We start from the raw sequence: 20,307 nt of genomic DNA, 5'->3' as shown, positions 1-20,307 counted from the left end.
CCCCCTCACAACAGACAAAAGTCTGTAGCTTTTGTCTCTTCTCAGCTTCCAGCCTCTTAGAGTTGTTTCCTCTGGTCTCCTCCCCCAACCCCACATGCCTGTTCCTACTTCTGGAGAAAAGGTCAACAACATGAAATATTACGAGGGGTGATTGATAAGTTTGTGACCTAAGGTAGAAGGAGTCAATTTTAGAAAACCTAGCACATTTATTTTTCAACATTGTCCCCTTCTACATTTACACACTTAGTCCAGCGGTCGTGGAGCATGTGGATCTTGGACCTCCAGAAAGTGTCCACAGATGGTGATTAATAAGTCTGTGGCCTAAGGTAGAAGGAGATGAGTTATACTGCTCTCATTACACGCACGTGCAGGTCAACTCTTTGAGTGATTATGCAGAAAGTTTGAAGTAACTACTCACCTCCTTCTACCTCAGGCCACAAACTTATCAATCACCCCGATGTGTTATTAACTGATGAGTTATTAACTTCAAAATTTCTGCATAATCATGCAAAGAGTTGACCTGCACGTGCGTGTAATGAGAGCTGTATAACTCATCTCCTTCTACCTTAGGCCACAAACTTATCAATACTTATACTTTTGTTTCTTCCTGCACAGAGGCTTCCTATTCTGCTATTTCCACCATGTTCTGCTTTCATTTCAGATTTACAGAGTCAGTAGTACTTTTCTTTTCAAATTCAGCATTCCCAGAGTATCCCTAATTGATGTGAAGAGAATGGTACAGACAGTGGAACTGCTGCTACCTGCATGTTGGAAGAATTTGCATTCTGCTGTTTGCAGCTAATTGGAGACCAGAGGGCACAGCTCTGAGTAGAAGGATGCCCCTTTAGAACAGAGATGAGGAGGAACTCCTTTAGCCTGAGAGTGGTGAACCTATGGAATTCATTGACACAGATGGCTGTGGAGACCAGGTCACTGGGATATTTAAAGTAGAATTTAATAGGTTCTCGGTTAGTAAAGATGTCAAGGGTTACATGGAGAAGGTACGGGAATAGGATTGAGAGGGATAATAAATCAGCCATGATGGAATGGCAGAGCAGACTTGATGGGTTGAATGACCCAATTCTACTTCTATGTCTCGTGGAGAATATTGCTAAAGAGACAAACAAAGCAGACCATTTTGTTCTGAAACATTATGTATTCTCATTCTCTCCAAAATTCCTCCTACCGAGGCCATAGGAAGGGGGGTGGTTGGGGAGGATCGGTCCCAAATGTCCGTCTGGTGTATTCATTGCTTACTCTATCCCATTTTGGATTTTAGCAATCTGTTCTTTCTTTGGGTCTGTGCCAGCACAATTGCACAGCGAGTGCAGTTGCTGCCTCACAGCCCCAGGCTCAATCCTGCTGCCTGGGAGAAGTTTGCCAGTTCTCTTTGCGACCGTGTGAGTTTTCTCCTAAAGACATGCAGGTTGGGAGATTAGTTAGTTACCATAAATTGTGCCTTGTTTGCTGTAGAATCGGGGAATTGTGATGAATATGAGGGGAGAGTAAATTAGGATCTGTGCAAACGGCTGTTTGATAGTCAGCACTGATAGAGTGGGAAGACAAGCCTATATTTATCATTGCCTTGGTGCCTCTAAACCAAAATTAGGATATGGATGACGATAGAATCATGAGTCAAACCCATGACAAGCACTCTTTGAGATGATGCACCATTCACAAATCTCAAGGTTATACATAGTATACATTAACAATAAACGTACTTTGAACTTTGATTCAAATTATTTTCTTCACAGCCTTTCATTCAGAGGCAGAAACAGTGCACTGCTCTGACACAGGATTGTATTAATAGTGTTTATTTAAAGATGCACATCGCATTACATGTCAAACATTTTTAAGGATTGTATCAATATTTGCTTGATAAGATATCTTCTGTAGATTGCTCTGGATACAACATAATGTGCAGACATTCTGTCCTACCCATCAGTCATGGGATGATAATACATTCAATTAATTTAATTTTTACATTATATAACCTCAGTTTATACACATAAATCCACATCAAGTGCCATTCACAGTGCATTAGGTCACATTCATCCTACAATTTTTCTAGATATGCATTTGAATAAATATTTATTGCATGACTTTTACAATTTACACAAGATATTGCCATTTTTCTAAGAGAATATATAGATTAACTTAGAAATTGAAACTGTATTGAAATTGTACTTAATTGCTTGGGATAAATCGTACTTGGGTCCAATGAAGTCTCATGGTCGCTATGGAGATCAATGCACTGTGTTCCTATCCCACAACTAGGCCTATGCTAGTCTATTCATTTTGAACCAATACAAATTGGTTCTTGAGTGAAATATAAATATAGCAGAACTGAGTACAGGCCAGCATTTGTATAGTACCTCATCAAATAAGTTACTTTCAAAATACAATCATTACTGTTCTGAAGTAAAATGCACCACACTGCAAGATCGTACGAGCAGGTAGGGAAATAAAGGATCAGTGAATTTGTAATGGTTAAGGGAGAACGTTGACCAGGATATCTTCTTCCTCTTCCACTCCTGATGTTAAGGGATGGTTTACAATATAAGCTGGCAGGAAGTTTCTTACATTGGAATGATAGATATTCCTGATCCTGTAACCTGGAATACTGCATCAGTGGTGCAAATAGAGAGAAACTGAGCAACTATAAGATAGAAATGCCCTAAAATACTTCCACTTGTTCGTTAGATTGAGGGATCCAATGAAACCAGAGGCAGGACCAGGAAACCTAATCCAGAAGCTGATCATATAGCATTTCTTCAGAACTACTCCAGGATATCAGCTGAAGTGCAAACCCAGAGCCTGGGGTAGAGCCACTGCCAACCATTGCAGAGTTTATAAAAAACATGGCCAACTGTGTCAAACTGAAGTTGACAACTAGAGGCTACACTGGCAATGTTTTATTCAATAGAATTCTGTTTTCCAAAGAAATGTTTGCTAATAATTGATCTCACACAAATAGTGTAGACTCCAAATGGGCTTTAATCTTAAAAAGAAAATATTTGTCAAAGTCTTTATTGTGAGGAACACAAGTGAAAAGGAAGGTACTATGCATCTCGTTCACCATATCGTACCTATGAGGTGTGGTTTCACAAGTGGCCATCGGTTCTTGCTACGGAGATGCAAGCTTATTTTTTTTCCCCAATTCTGTTGTTTATCAATTAAAAATATTGCTGAGACAAGTATTCAATATTATTCTAGTGCTGAAAACCTATCTGGAAACAATTTCCCTAGTAACTGTCATTTACAGTCACCACCAAAAATTCAAATAAAGGTCTGTACCAAGTTATAAGGATTCTATAGGACAGCCTTAACAACAGTACAAATCCAAAACAGGAAACTGATCACAGGCTCTGATATAATAACATTATTGACATGTTTTATTTAATGACTGAGGTTAATTTTTTTAACTTTATAGAAATATTCCATATTTAACTTTGAAAACAGAATCTAAAAGCCATGAACATTCATTCCTATGTAACCCTTAACCCATTAAAAATACCTCAAAAGGAAATATATAAGACACACACACACTTTAGCTCAGTTCAGTAATATTTCTTTTATCATGCACACTTTCATTGTCAGTCTTCCAACATCAAATTGGCTCCAACCTGCTACAAATGATTTTAATTTAGGCTAAAGAAAAAGGATAGTACATCAGATGTCGTGCACCTCCCTTCCACACAAACATGCCGATTGGGTTTCTGGTCTCATTCAATGTACGCTGAAGAGTTTAAATGTTTATAGAATGCAGAGGGTAATTCATCGCACTCATCTGAGATATTACTTAGATCACTCTAAATGCCAACTGTCCATACAATTACAACAGAATCGTTTTACTGAAGCTGAGAGTATTATCTCATTCTCAGCTCACTGTGAAGCACAAGGTTGACAGATTTGATGGGGAGGGTGTGGGTCTAAGTTTAGCGGTCACCTGGGATTTGATTCACTTTGATGGACAGGTCATTTGCACAATTCTGTGCTTTTGGCCACTGCCTGACCTATAGATGGCAGGGGAATCTGCTGACCTAACTTTTTAAGGTATGATACCAGATGTTGAGCGTAGTAGCAACATCAACAGTTTGTGCAAGATAACTGTTGCAGTCAGGGTACTTGCATGTAACGAGTACTGGTATAATTATAAAAATGACATCCTCTGTCTCCTTGAAAAGGATATATAAACTTGCCTACTAATTTGAATTGAGAAGCAATTTTATTGAATTTGGATCATTTCTAGTTATACGGCCAGTATTTTCATAATACCACCAGAATGGAACAGCTTGTACATGGAACACAGCAGAAGAGGTTGATCTAAGGAAGACTCAGTAGTGAAGAAGCTAAAATCTGAGGCAAACACAAAAGAGTCTAGAGCAGGGGTTCCCAAACTTTTTTAATGCCAAGGACCAATACCAATAAGCAAGGGGTCCATGGGCCCCAGGTTGGGAAGCCCCATTCCAGAGACACTCAGTAGTTCGACATCTGTTGGGAGACACAAGTTGACATCACATGTTTTTTTCTGCAATACATCATAACATACACTTGGATAACTCTGGTTTTGGAAACTTTAGCAGCAATACAGAATACACAAATGTATTAAAAACATCTAATAAAATACCCACTCTTTATATAACAATCTCTTAATAAACTCTCTTTTACAGCATTTAATTGAAATATCAATAGAATTCAGACAGAAAAATAGCTTTTTTTCCTTCCCACTCCCAATGCAATTTCAACAATTATCTTTCCTTTTACAGCGCATCCTTAATTATCATTCTCCTTTAGTTATAAACTTTACATTGTTGAGAATGCTCAAATACCTAATATAACTTTGGAAGTTAATTTATGGAAAAAATATCATTTATTTTGTAGGTTCCATGAAAATATAAGATTTCAACCTTTTCATTCCTTTTATCCCCAAAATTTGTCACTTATTTCAACAGTCATCCACAAAATGATGTTAGTTTGGAAGTGAGATCAGGTAATTTGAATTGCTAAAAAGCAAAACAGAGAAAGACTACCAGCAATCTTCACACAAAGGTAAATTGTCACTTGCTGGTTTCTGCCATCTCACCCTAACCCTACCCTGCTCATTCTCAGCTTCGTCTCTCTGCATTCAATTCCTTGCTAGTTTTCAAGGACTTGCCTGCTGTTGAGAAAATCAAACCAGATCACTGATGTTTGCCAGCTGCCACGAACAATTGATTGCTAATTCCTTAAGGGCAGCAAACTCAGATTAATAATTACGATTCACCCTGAATTAAATCCTTAGTTCCCTAGATTTGGATGAGCCAGGAAACGAAGTGGACACGAGCGTCTTCAGATGCACGAGATGCTGGTGGGCCTGCTGAGTTCCTTCAGTGTCTCATGTGTTGCAAATGAAGGAGTGTGACTTGTTTGTGGATCTATAAATTATGAAGCGGGGTTGCCTCTGAGACAAGGTTATCCGTTCATTTCCTTTCTCTTTCTCATCAACTTGCCCTGCCCAGAACAGAACCTGAACAGGAGGGGATGAGTGAGGAGATAGTTAGGTGGCAGTAATTTGTGCTATTGGTTCTTGTAACTTTAATCTCCATTCTCTCCTTTCTGAGACTGCTGCACATATACAATTCCCATCTTTGACTGCAATGACCATAGGAGTAACTCAGAGATGAATTTAAAGACAGCTGTGGTTTGGTTGCCGGCATCCTTGCTTTCAAACCTCCATCTCCACATCTAAGGAGGGGCACACTTGGCTTGGTGGTGTTGTAACACTGGGGAGGTGGGGCACTCCCAAAATAAAATTGGAATAAACTCACTGGAGTGAAGAGCACCGAGGGAGCATGATTGAGAAGTGCTGACAGTGTTAATGTTTGCGAGAGCTTTGTTCAGGGGGTATTATGCAATAAATCAGATGGAAATAAAATTACTCAAAATGTTATACTATATCTTTGAAATGAGAAGACTGTGAATGTTTAATAGTTGAACATATTTAAGGCTGAGATCAACAAGCTTCTGAACAGCTAAGGACGTTTGAAACAGAAAAGAGGATCAGACATGATCCAACTGAGAGGCAATCCCAGCTTGGGGCTAAATCTTCTGGGAAGATTTTGGGTGTGTCTCATGAGCATAAAGATCAAGTTTAATGCACCAACACAGTTCTGAGAGGAAAACAAGTAAAACTTTGCACTATTAGATGGATGTAAAAGGCCCCGTGCATTGTACAGAGATTTTCTGCTGATCTGATTTATCACTTGGTCTCCTTCTATAAAGCAGAATATATGGTCACTGTTGGATAGCTATTTGAGGGAGCTTTCTGTGCATAAATTATTTGCCACTTTTCCTACATTACAACAATGATCACTCTTTGCAGGTGTTTTATTGGCCATAAAGAGCTTTGGGATGCTCTGAGAAAGATGCGAAAGGCACTTTATAAATCTGTGCCTTCATCTCACTCACAGTGGGAAGAGGGCAGGACTGATCACTCCACTGCTATTGTCATGATTAGACAATCACCTCAAGGGCAATCATGAGGCCATTCCCAATAAACCCCATTCCATCATACTGCCCTTCATGAAACACTGACCAAACGAGACAATGCCGTCAGGTCAGTGGTTCCCAGCCCAATAAGCATTTATTTACTGGTAATATCACAAGCTATGGATTGAGTTGTTCCCCTTTTTTAAAAATAAATCACACCAGTGGCTGGGAACTTTAGTGAATCATGGCCAGCATTTTTACAAAGTGAGCACAGATCCCCTTCCTGACATTTTCTCCCTTGGCAATAGCTCGTGTTGTGGCTTTGTACTGTCATTTCCCCTCAGCTAACTTTAGTCAGCCATAACAGGACATCTACACAATCAGAAAGAGACACTCATTCCCCCTCTCCCCCACTCCTCCAACACCAGTGAAACAACTGGTTGTCTAACTCAAGAATATATTTCAAAGGCGGACCTTCAAGAGTTATATGGAGCTGTGATTATCACAAGTCAATCAGTAAATCATTCCTACAGGTTTACATTACAATATGGGCTGTTGAATCCTGTGAAAGTATTGGGATGTGTGAGAATGGCTTTGATTATCTATATTTTGTAGACTTATTTGAAGTAAAATGCTAGTTTATAACACTAGCACCTAGAGGACCAATTGGATTTTATCAATCCTCTAAATTCGTCCAGCAGGCAAGACCATAAATACTTAAATCAATAACCTGCAAAGTCAAAAAAAAGTAACTGACTTTTCAATGTCCTATCATTCAGCTTTCAGCTTATCCATTTTATTGCCACAATACCAATAAGATGGACTGTGTTCACATTAAAATATAAAATGGCAGTATGAAAAGGCGCACCAGGATTCTTTACACACGGTAATTATTGTGCATTTGCAGACACTACGAGGGAGTTGCAATGCAAACTGATCACAGTTGTTCAAAATGTGATAGTTTGCTTCAAAGACTCACGTGCCCTATCACTGTAAATAGGATGCTAAGCAGCTGAGTAATAACACACTCATTGACAGGCAGGTTTAATTCTAGATATTTCTATCATGTAATATGTGCTTTACAGTAGAACAATTATATCTACATATATATTTAAAATTTATACGGTCATTTCACCACTTCCAGAACTGGCTTTTTGTTTAATTTGTAGCTTGCTAAAAGTCAAGTGATGATTTGCAGTTAAAATAGTTCCAAAAATCATTGTCAATTTTACATTAAAATTGAAATATAAGATCAATAGGCATTTTTAAAGATGTTGCCAGTATAACAATTATGTCTACGTATATATTTAAATTCATATGCCCATTTCATCATTTTCTAGAATTGGCTTTCTGTTTAATTTGAAACTCACCAAAAGCCAAATGATGATTTATAGTCAAAAAGTAGCTTTAAAAACTGTTCTTAGTTTCATATTAAAACTGTAAATATAGGATCAATTAATAATAGGCATTTTTTAAGATATTGACATACCATATCTAGTTGTATGGCTTCTATTGGATTTGGAAGAAAAATCAATTTGCTCTTTGCCCTTTTCCTTTCATGCAGAAAGCAACCATTAAATGAGAAAATATATAAACTAAAGGGCTTGCATCCCTTTTCTTCAATTTTCCAAGACAGTAAAAAAAATCAATAAGTCCCTACCTAGAGGCTTCTGTTCCATGTGTTCACATTATGTGCAGTCATGATGGCATATACAGTAATATTTATATTGCCAAGAATATCATAAAATGTTGATGGAACCATATTGCACCATATAATTCAGTTGAAGAGTGAGCTCATTCATGTTTATCACAGCAGGAACAAATGAATTAAAAATGTTACAATGTTCAGTTTTCATAAAAGAACTCTATCTTCAGTATGCTCTCTATATAGGTGTATATATTTATATATTAACATAGTATCAAAATACTATGAATCAAAATTCAAACTTAAAGTCGGCATATATACTTTCCTATTAAAATGTACAAGTTTAGCATTTTCCTTCATTATTTAAGCTACATTCACCAAATATACAAATGATCTTGTTCAAGTCCACACAATTCCAATATATACTCTTTATGTTTCTGAACAAAAACAAAGACAGGCTTAAACATGTATTGTGGTCCCTACTGACAATTAGGTCAGGAAAGACTGCTTAACAAATTGCTTCCCACACATAATATGTGTGGTGAAGTCCTGTGAAATAAAAAATTGATCTGCAGCACTCGTGCTGTTGAACACATTGTAATTTTGTGCTCATATGAACAAGCAGGAGGCTGGAAAACAAACAGGAAATCCAGATGTGGAGACAAATTGCTAAACCACAGGCGTAATTCTTAAAAACTCCATAGGAGGGAGTGAGAGCTCCTTATTTGACTTCAGTGTACACCAATCAGTCAGCAGTCTTCTTTTCAAATAATAGTTTTGGCTCTGTGTGAAAGGCTGCTTTAACTTTCAAAATAGCCAAAAGAAAACATTCTTTATAAATCAAAGAAAGATACAATAGCAGCTTAAGAAGGTTCTTTTTCTTGATGGTATCCATTCACGCTTAGACATGCTTAAATGTTGGCTTGGCACATTGGCAAGTTGACAAACGTAAATACATTGAACTCAATCATGATTGAGAAACACAAGAAAATAACATAGAGGACCAGCACATAAATACCGAGCTTTTTATCCAATTTCCATCCATTCACGTGGATACCAGCCACCTGGAATCACAAACACCTGCAGTTACTACAGCAGAATTAAATACAGCCTCCTTATATACCGATAGCCGGTAGCTTTGAAGATTAGGAAACAAACAATATCTTCTAACTCAATACATGTAGTCTTTACGGAATTAGAGTTAAAATAAAAAAAAACAAAGCAGAATGCAATGAAGGAATGTAAAGTGCATCTATTATCTATTTTCCATTTTCCAAATGCTTCAGAGATGTAATTCTACCCAGCATTGAACATTTAGTAATGAGTTCTGTTGAAATTGTGCCCACTGGGAAGCTGGCTCGGGCAATTCACCTCAGCTAATGACATCACGCACTGCACATTTAGGCATAAATTGGAGTCCATGATTTTTGTTAAGATCTGACAAAATGACAGGAAGCAGGAACAAGCAGTAAAAATAAGCATAGGAACATAGAAAACAAACAGCACAATACAGGCCCTTCGGCCCACAAAGCTAAGCCTAACATGTCGCTACCTCAGAACTACCTAGGCTGTACACATAGCCCTCTATTTTTCTAAGGTCCATGTAGCTATCCAGGAGTCTCTTAAAAGACCCTATTGCATCCGCCTCCACCACTACTGTCGGCAGCCCATTCCACGCACTCACCACTCTCTGCATAAAAAACTTACCCCTGACATCTCCTCTGTACCTACTTCCAAGCACCTTAAAACTGTGCCATCTAGTGCTAGCTATTTCAGCCCTGGGAAAAAGCCCCTAACTATCCACACGATCAATACCTCTCATCAGCTTATACACCTCTATCAGGTCACCTCTCATCCTCCATCACTCCAAGGAGAAAAGGCCAAGTTCACTCAACCTATTCTCATAAGGCATGCTCGCCAATCCAGGCAACATCCTTGTAAATCTCCTCTGCACCCTTTCTATCGTTTCCACTTCCTTCCTCTAGTGAGGCAACCAGAATTGAGCACAATACTCCAAGTGGGGTCTGACCAGGAACCTATGTAGCTGCAACTGTACCTCTCAGCTCTTAAACTCAATCCCACAGTTGATGAAGGCCAATGCACCGTATGCCTTCTTAACCACAGAGTTAACCTGAGCAGCAGCTTTGAGTGTCCAATGAACTCGGACCCCAAGATCCCTCTGATCCTCCACACTGCCAACAGTCTTACCATTAATACTATATTCTGCCATCATATTTGACCTACCAAAATGTACCACCTCACACTTATCTGCGTTGAACTCCATCTGCAACTTCTCAGCCCAGTTTTGCATCCGATCAATGTCTCTCTGACAACCCTCCATACTATCCACAACACCCCCAAACTTTGTGTCATCAGCAAATTTACTAACCCACCTCTCCACTTCCTCATCCAGGTCATTTATAAAAATCTCAAGAAGTAGGGGTCCCAGAACAGATCCCTGAGGCACACCACTGGTCACTGACCTCCATGCAGAATATGACCCACTCTTTGCCTTCTGTGGGCAAGCCAGTTCTGGATCCACAAAGCAATGTCCCCTTGGATCCCATGCCTCCTTACTTTCTCAATAAACCTTGCATGGGGTACCTTGTCAAATGCCTTGCTGAAATCCATATACATTACATCTACTGCTCTTCCTTCATCAATGTGTTTAGTCACATCCTCAAAAAAATCAATCAGGCTCATAAGGCACGACCTGCCTTTGACAAAGCCATGCTGACTATTCCTAATCATATTATGCCTCTCCAAATGTTCATAAATCCTGCCTCTCAGGATCTTCTCCATCAACTTACCAACCACTGAGGTAAGACTCACTGGTCTATAATTTCCTGGACTATCTCTACTCCCTTTCTTGAATAAAGGAATAACATCCACAACCCTCCAATCCTCCGGAGCCTTTCCTGTCCCCATTGATGATGCAAAGGTTATCGTCAGAGGCTCAGCAATCTCCTCCCTCATCTCCCACAGTAACCTGGGGCACACCTCATCTGGTCCTGGCAACTTATCCAATTTGATGCTTTCCAAAAGCTCCAGCACATCCCCTTTCTTAATATCTACATTCTCAAGCTTTTCAGTCCACTGTAAGTCAACCCTATAATTGCCAAGATCCTTTGCCATAGTGAATACTGAAGCAAAGTATTCATTAAGTACCTCCACTATCTCCTCCGGTTCCATACACACTTTTCCATTGTCACACTTGATTGGTCCTATTCTCTCATGTCTTATCCTCTTGCTCTTCACATACTTGTAGAATGCCTTGGGGTTTTCATTAATCCTGTCCACCAAGGCCTTCTCATGGCCCCTTCTGGCTCTCCTAATTTCCTTCTTAAGCTCCTTCCTGCTAGCCTCATAATCTTCTAGATTCATATCATTACCTTTTTTTTCACCTTTCATATGCTCTTCTTTTCTTCTTGACTAGATTTACAACAGCCTTTGTGCACCACAGATCTTGTACCCTACCATACTTTCTATGCCTCATTGGAATGTACCTACTCAGAACCCCACGCAAATATCCCCTGAACATTTGCCACATTTCTTTGGTATGTTTCCCTGAGAACATCTATTTCCAATTTATGCTTCCAAGTTCCTGCCTGATAGCCTCATAGATCCCCTTACTCCAATTAAACGTTTCCCTAACTTGTCTGTTCCTATCCCTCTCCAGTGCTACAGTAAAGGAGACAGAATTGTGATCACTAGCTTCAAAATGCTCTCCCACTGAGAGATCTGACTCCTGACCAGGTTCATTTCCCAATACCAGATCAAGTACAGCCTCTCCTCTTGTAGGCTTATCTACATATTGTGTCGGGAAACCTTCCTGAACACACCTAACAAACTCCACACCATCTAGGGAGATGTCAATCAATATTTAGGAAATTAAAATCTCCCACCACAACAACCCTGTTATTATTACTCCTTTCCAGAATCTGTCTCCGTATCTGCTCCTTGATGTCCCTGTTACTATTGGGTGGTCTATTAAAAACACCCAGTAGAGTTATTGACCTCTTCCTATTTTTAACTTCAACCCATAGAGACTCTGTAGACAATCCCTCCATGACTTCCTCCTTTTCTACAGCCGTGACTCTATCCCTGATCAGCAGTCCACACCCCCACCTCTTTTCCCTCCTTCCCTATCCTTTCTGAAACATCTAAAGCCTGGCACTTGAAGTAACTATTCCTGGCCCTGAGCCCTCCAAGTCTCTGTAATGGCCACAACATCACAGTTCCAAATGCAGATCCATGCTCTAAGCTCATCCACTTTATTCATGATACTCCTCGCATTAAAATAGACACATCTCAAACAATCGGTCTGAGCGTGTCCCTTCTCTATCACCTGTCTATCCTCTCTTTCGCACTGTCTCCAAGCTTTCTCTATTTGTGAGCCAACCTCCCTTTCCTCTGTCTCTCCAGTTCAGTTCCCACCCCCCAGCAATTCTAGTTTAAACTCTCCCCAATAGCTTCAGCAAACCTCCCCACCAGGATATTGGTCCCCCTGGGATTCAAGTGCAACCCGTCCTTTTTGTACAGGTCACACCTGCCCCAAAAGAGTTCTCAATGATCCAGAAATTTGAATCCCTGCCCTCTGCTCCAATCCCTCAGCCACGCATTTATCCTCCACCTCACTCTATTCCTATACTCAGTCATGTGGCACAGGCAGCAATCCCAAGATTACTACCTTTGCGGTCCTGTTTCTCAACTTCCTTCCTAACTCCCTGTAGTCTTTTTTCAGGACCTCCTCCCTTTTCCTGCCTATGTCGTTGGTAGCAATATGTACCATGACCTCTGGTTGTTCTCCTTCCCACTTCAAGATATTGTGGACGCGATAAGAAACATCCCAGACCCTGGCACCTGGGAGGCAAACTACCATCCGTGTTTCTTTCCTGCATCCACAGAATCGCCTTTCTGACCCCTAACTACAGAGTCCCCAATCACGGCTGCCATCCTCTTCCTTTCCCTAACCTTCTGAGCCACAGGGCCAAACTCTGTGCCAAAGGCACGGCCACTGTTGCTTCTCCCAGGTAGGCCGTTCCCCCCCCACCCCACCCAACAGTACTCAAGCAGGAATACTTATTGTTAAGGGGCACAGCCACTGGGGTACTCTCTAATACCTGACTCTTGCCCTTCCCTCTCCTGACTGTTATCCACTTCTCTGTATCCTGTTGGTGACTACCTGCCTATAGTTCCCCTCTATCACCTCCTCACTCTTCCTGACCAGATGAACATCATCGAGCTGCATCTCCAGTTCCCTAACGCAGTCTCTAAGGAGCTGCAGCCTGACGCACCTGGTGCAGATGTGGTTGTTCGGGAGACTCCAGAACTTCCCACATTTGACACGGAGCACAGAAAACTGGCCTCATACACATACTCTCTGTCTTTATTTTAAACAGATAACCTACCTCGCCTCGACCCTTTATCGCCGAAGCCCCGTTGAGCCAAAGCCTTCCTAATCTGTCTCCCACTCCTCTGTCGCCTGCTCCTCAGAAGCCTGCTCTGTAAATCTGTCTTTCTTTTAAACTCTTCCCGCTGGTCGACCTCCACGTGCTTGTGCAGTCGTGCCCCGTTCAAACTGCCAAAGAAGTAACTGTCACCTTCCCAACTCTACTCTAAAGGTAAAAGACTAGCTTTATTTGTCACTTCTACACCGAAACATACAGTGAAGCGTGTTGTTGGCATCAAATCAAATTAGCGAGAATTATGCCAGGGGCAGTCTACAAATGCCTGCACATTTCTGGCACCCACAGACCATGCCCACAATTTACTAACTCTAATCTTTGCAATGTGGGAGGTAACTGGCGCACTCAGAGTAAAACCATGTGGTTGCGGGAGTACATACAATCTCTTTATAGGCAGTGGCGGGAACTGGGCCCTGATCTTACAGCTTGTGCTGTAGTAGTTTAATGCAGACTGCTATGCTGCAGTATGGCAATGAGACATTGCTTAAAGATTGTGTATATGATATTGATGTCTTGAGCATGACAGCTGCTGAACATCTGATATATCTTTGTTCCATTTCCCTTAGGGTAGCTGCATCCTGTGACAGGTGCACGATACTCCAGGTGCGGTTTCACCAAGGCACTTTAATGCTCAGTCTAATGGAAATCTCCACCCCTGTTTTCTCAGGCACTATTCCAGTCGTTTTACACATTTCACAACAGAAGTGCCTGCTGAAACCTCTGGGCCCTTCAGAGCTGAATCGAGCATTTTGCACTGGCAAAGGGCCATTTGTGGCACAAGGCAGACTGACAATTTATATGAGGATGGGGAATGGCTACACTAATTGAAGATTAGCATGGCTCCCTCTCCCGTGTTCTCTATCAACTTCAGGCAGCTTTGCAACCAGATGTTCAGCAGTCGGCATGGTGAGAGTTCCTTAAAATGCTGAAGACCTTCCCAGTGATCAGTGCAGTGAAAAGCAAATATCCCACTTTAACCAAAGGTTCTGTGCGCAAAAACACAAAAATCATGGAACATGAGGTTACCGATGGGATACAAGAACCAAGAAGTTGGGCAAACCCGGAGTGTTTTCTCTGAAGTATTGGAGGCAGAGGGGCTAACTGATGACATATTTAAAATTATGAGGGAGGGGCACGGTCAGGAAAACAGTCAGAGATTTTTCTCCCCAGTATGAAATGAGAGAGAGAGAGAGCTGGGTGCCCAAGACCTTTGCACAGTACTGTATCTGTCAACGTGGAGTGGAGGATGACTTGGTAATATCTGGAGGGAGCAAAAGACATTGGGAATGGCGAGTGTGAAGTGCCATGGGAGGTGTTTGGGGCGGGTGGCAGTGAAGGAGTGCCGGGGGGGGTGGTGGTGTTGTGTGGCATGGGTGCAGCCACAGCCAGCCCTGAGACACCAGGCAAGATCATTTCATTCCAAACAATTGATACATTGACCATTACAGAATGTCTCTCTGGTGCTTCCCACTTCCTCCCTTCTCCATTCCCCTTTTTCCAACAGTGATTTCCTTCTCCCTGCCCACCTCCCACTCTCAGACCACGTCAGAAATCAGGTTTATCATCGCTTACATATGTCATGAAATCTGTTTTTTTTTGCGGCAGCAGTACAGCGCATTATATAAAATTATATATTTACACAGCGAATGGCCAGTGCCTAGCATGCACTGCGAGGAGCTGGAGGAAACAGACACCAGGGGATTTGGTGGAAGCAGATGTGACAACAACGTTTAAGAAGTGGTTGTTTGGACAGGCACGTATTCAGGCAGCAACTGTGGGATATAGACACTTGAAAAGATTAAAAGATTAGCTTTAATTGTCACCTGCACATCAAAACATTGAAACATACAGTGAAATGCATCATTTGCGTCAACGATCAATATGCGCTGGGGGCAACTCGCAAATTGCCACTAACATAGCAGGTCCACAGCTTACCAATTCCAACCACTTTCAGGCAGATCTGCAGTTTAATGTGACACCACGGTCAGTACAGACATGGTAGACCATGGGGCTCGTTTCAATGCTGCACTGTTTTAAGAATTAGGATGAGGCCTCCTAGCTGTTTGAATCTACCCCATTTGTCAATATTTTGGCTGATTTTCTACCTCAGCTCCTTTGCTTGTATTATCCCTACAAATCTTTATTCCCTTAATATCTGGAAATCTATCAATTTCTGTCTTGAACGGCCATGCAGGGTTTAGAATTTCCAGTGATCGCCACACTCCACATGAAGAAAAATCTTATCTCAGTCTGAAACAACCTGCTCCTTAGTCTGGGAGTGTGACCCCTGCTTATGGATTTCTCAGCTAGGGGGAACATCTCCCCTGCATCTGTTGAGCACTGTAAGAATTTTGTTCCAAACAGAATTAAAACACATTGTTATAAACCTAGAACATAGATATCTACAGCACATTACAGGCCCTTTGGCCCACAATGTTGTGCTGAACATTTAACCTACTCTAGAAGTTGCCTAGAATTTCCCTATTGCACAGCCCTCTATTTTTCTAAGCTCCATGTACTTATCTAAGAATCTCTTAAAAGACCTGATTGTATCCGCCTCTACCACCATCGCCGGCAGTGCATTCCACTCACCCACCACTCTCTGAGTGAAAAACTTACCTCTGACATCCCCCTTGTACCTACTTCCAAGCACCTTAAAACTTTGCCCCCTTGTGCTAGCCATTTCTGCCCTGGGAAAAAGCCTCTGCTATCCACACGATCAATGCCTCTCATTATCTTGTACACCTCTACCAGGTCACAATAGACAATAGGTGCAGGAGTAGGCCATTCGGCCCTTCAAGCCAGCACCACCATTCAATGTGATCATGGCTGATCATCCACAACCCGTACCCCATTCCTGCCTTCTCCCCATATCCCTTGACTCCGCTATCTTTAAGAGCTCTATCTAACTCTTTCTTGAAAGCATCCAGAGAATTGGCCTCCACTGCCTTTTGAGGCAGAGCATTCCATAGATCCACAACTCTCTGGGTGAAAAAGTTTTTCCTCAACTCTGTTCTAAATGGCCTACCTCTTATTCTTAAACTGCGGCCTCTGGTTCTGGACTCCCCCAATATCGGGAACATGTTTCCTGCCTCTAGCGTATCCAATCCCTTAATAATCTTATATGTTTCAATCAGATCCCCTCTCATCCTTCTAAATCCCAGTGTATACAAGCCCAGTCGCTCCAATCTTTCAACATATGACAGTCCCGCCATCCTGGGAATCAACCTCTTGAACCTACGCAGCACTCCCTCAATAGCAAGAATGTCCTTCCTCAAATTTGGAGACCAACACCTTTCATCCTCCGTCACTCCAAGGACAAAAGACCAAGTTCACTCAACCTATTCTCATAAGGCATGCTCCCCAATCCAGGCAACATCCTTGTAAATCTCCTCTGCACTCTCTCTATAGCATCCACATCCTTCCTGTAATGAGGTGACCAGAACTGAACACAATACTCCAAGTGGGGTCTGACCAAGGCCTTGTATAGCCATAACATCGCCCCATGGCTCTTGAACTCAGTCCCACAGATGATTAAGGCCATCACACCATACGCCTTCTTTCAAATACTGTTGAACTGCGCAGCAGCTTTGAGTGTCCTGTGGGCATGGACCCCAAGATCTTGCCGATCCTCCACACTGCCAAGAGTCTTACCATTAATATTATATTCTGTCTTCAAATTTGACATATTGAAATGAACCACTTCACACTTGCCTGGGTTGAATTCTATCTGCCACTTCTCAGTGGAGTTCTGCATCCTATCAATGTCCCGTTGTAACCTCTAACAACCCTCCACACTATCCACAATACCTCCAACCTTCGTATCATCAGCAAACCTACTAGAACCATAGAACACTACAGCACAGAAAACAGGCCATTTGGCCCTTCTAGTCTGTGCCAGAACTTTATTCTGTTAGTCCCATTGACCTGCACCCAGTCCATAACCCTCCAGACCTCTCCCATCCAATTTATTCTTAAAACTTAAGAGTGAACCCACATTTACCATGTCAGATGGCAGCTTGTTCCACACCCCCACCACTCTCTGAGTGAAGTTCCCCCTGAACTTTTCCCCTTTCACCCTAAAGCCATGTCCTCTCTTATTTATCTCTCCTAATCTAAGTGGAAAGAGCCTACTCGCATTTATTCTGTCTATACCCCTCAATTTTGTAAACCTCTATCCAATTCCCCTCGTCTTCTACGCTCCAAGGAATAAAGTCTTAACCTGTTCAACTTTTCCTTGTAGCTCAACTCCTGAAGACCTGGCAACATCCTAGTATATCTTCTCTGCACTCTTTCAATCTTACTGATATCCTTCCTATAGTTAGGTGACCGAACTGTACACGATACTCCAAATTTGGCCTCACCAATGTCTTATACAACCTCACCATAACATCCCAACTCCTTATACTCAATACTTAGATTTACGAATGCCAGGATGCCAAAAGCCTTCTTTACAACCCTGTCTACCTGTGACACCACTTTCAGGGAATTATGTATCTGAACTCCCTTTGTTCCTCAATGCCCTACCATTTACTGTGTATGTCCTATCTTGATTTGTCCTTCCAAAATGCAGCACCTCATGCTAGACCACACTTCACAAAGAGGAGGTGTCCCAGAACAGATCCTTGCAGAACACCACTGGTCACCATCCTCCATGCAGAATACGAACCATCTTCAAACACCCTTTGCCTTTTGTGGGCAAGCCAATTCTGGATCCACAAAACAAGGTCTCCTTGGATCCTATGCCTCATTACTTTCTGAATGAGCCTTGCATGGGGAAGCTTATCAAATGCTTTACTGAAATCCATATACACTACATCCACTGCTCTACCTTCATCAATGTGTTTTATTACATGAGTAGGGAGTCTTCTCAGTCACTCCTCATGTGGAAAACCCACCATCCCAAAAAAGTCTGCTAAATCTTTGTTCCATTTCTTCCTCTAAAGCTATATATCCTTTGCCAGGTACACAAAGCTCCAGATACAGATACACCAGGACAGCCCAAAACATCAACCTTTTATTTCTCTCCATAGATGTTGCTTTACTTGCTGAGTTTCTCCAGTATTTTGTGTGCATTACTCAAGATTTCCAGCATCTGCAGAACCTCTTGTGTTTACTTTGTGCTGAATAATGCTTGATACATCTAACAACACATCATATAGATCATACCTATTCTTGGTGGGTCAATGCTTCAAATGCAGCACTCTATCACTAACCACTTCTGTTTCAATACACTATATCTATGAAGTTGATGGACTTTGACTGTTAGCAACAGTTGTGCCATAAACCCCTGAACTCAGGAGGAGGAGAAACGTCAAAAATATCAACCAGGAGGCTGACTCCTGATTGAGGTGGGGGGGGGGGCCTTGCACACAACTTTGTAAATTAGGGGGTGGTATGAAGTCTTCTGAAATCTAATAATTTTTGCTAAGTGCTAGCAAGATTTCCATGGATAGCATATTGTAACAGATACAGGATAGTGTTTAATTAACCTTTCTAGGAGAGTAAACTGTAAATATGTACTGCATTACAAAGCTTTTCTAACTGCTCCTTTCTGTGCATCTCCTAAAGTGATAAGATCCACTGATAGATTTTACCTAGTTCTCAGATAATAAATAGGCATAGCTGATTAAAACTATAATTGGCAGAGCTATTAAATGAGCTGGAACTGCTAAGTACAGAGATAGGTTTCAGCAGATTCTTATCAGTGTACCTGAAGAGGCACATGGGACTGATTAATAGAAGAAAGGCAAACCATTAAGTTTACCATTAAGTTTAACAAGCATCAGACCAAATAATCAAGTTCATGGATTGTTAAAATGCAGAACAGCAACTGAAACCTCAGTAGCTTTCAATCTAATGATTACTGGTGAGTGCAGCCATTAGCCTGATGAGTACACTTCTATACCATATATTAAATGCATCATTTGACCACAGAACACAGGTATTTTGAGGACAGGGTGGAAGTTGAGACAGTGAGACCAATAAAGGGGAGGGAGGTGTTGGAGGAACAACACCTTTTATTCTATTTAGGTAGCCTCCAACCTGATGGTGTGAACATTGATTTCTCAAACTTCCAGTAATACCCACCACCAATGCTCCCTTTCCCCATTTCTCTTCCCCTTTTCCCTATCTCACCTCATCTCCTTGCCTGCCCATCACCTCTCTCTGGTGCTCCTCCCCCCTTTTCCTCTCTTCCAGGGTCATCAGTCTCTTTCACCAATCAATTTCCCTAGCTCTTTACTTCATCCCTCTCCCTCCAGGTTTCACCCATCACCTTGTGTTTCTCTCTCCCCTCCTCCCACCTTTTAAATCTACTCCTCAGCTTTTTTCTCCAGTCCTGCCGAAGGATTTTGGCTTGAAACATCAACTGTACTTTTTTTCCTAGATGCAGCCTGGACTGCTGAGTTGCTTCAGCATTTTGTGTGTGTTGCTTCTAAATACAATTTGGCTCTGAGAGTTTATTTATTTATTTGGTTGTTGACATATAGTGCAGAATAGGCCTTGTGGCCCCTCGAGCCACACCACCCAGTTTTCCCCGGATTTAAACCTAGCGTAATCATAGAAACACCGAAAACCTACAGCACAATACAGGCCCTTACACCCTCAAAGTTGTGCTGAACACGTCCCTACCTTAGAACATACTAGGCTTACCCATTGCCCTCTATTTTACTATGCTCCATGTACCTATCCAGGAGTCTCTTAAAAGACCCTATCATATCC

At 41.6% G+C, this 20,307-nt stretch overlaps 1 protein-coding gene across 1 annotated transcript in view; it reads right to left on the bottom strand.

Annotated features, from left to right (window-relative positions):
• Positions 1-1,817: 1,817 nt before the first annotated feature.
• LOC132404061 (sodium/potassium/calcium exchanger 4-like) overlaps positions 1,818-20,307 on the bottom strand; it is a 146,789-nt gene continuing 128,299 nt past the window's right edge. The window contains exon 15 of the mRNA XM_059988058.1: positions 1,818-9,180. Within this exon, the coding sequence (XP_059844041.1) occupies positions 9,028-9,180 (153 nt within the window). The 3' untranslated portion in view covers positions 1,818-9,027. The remainder of the gene's footprint in view (positions 9,181-20,307) is intronic.

Source organism: Hypanus sabinus, chromosome 2, assembly GCF_030144855.1.
Source record: "Hypanus sabinus isolate sHypSab1 chromosome 2, sHypSab1.hap1, whole genome shotgun sequence".
Taxonomy (NCBI): domain Eukaryota; kingdom Metazoa; phylum Chordata; class Chondrichthyes; order Myliobatiformes; family Dasyatidae; genus Hypanus; species Hypanus sabinus.
This window is presented reverse-complemented; position numbering and strand designations above follow the sequence as displayed.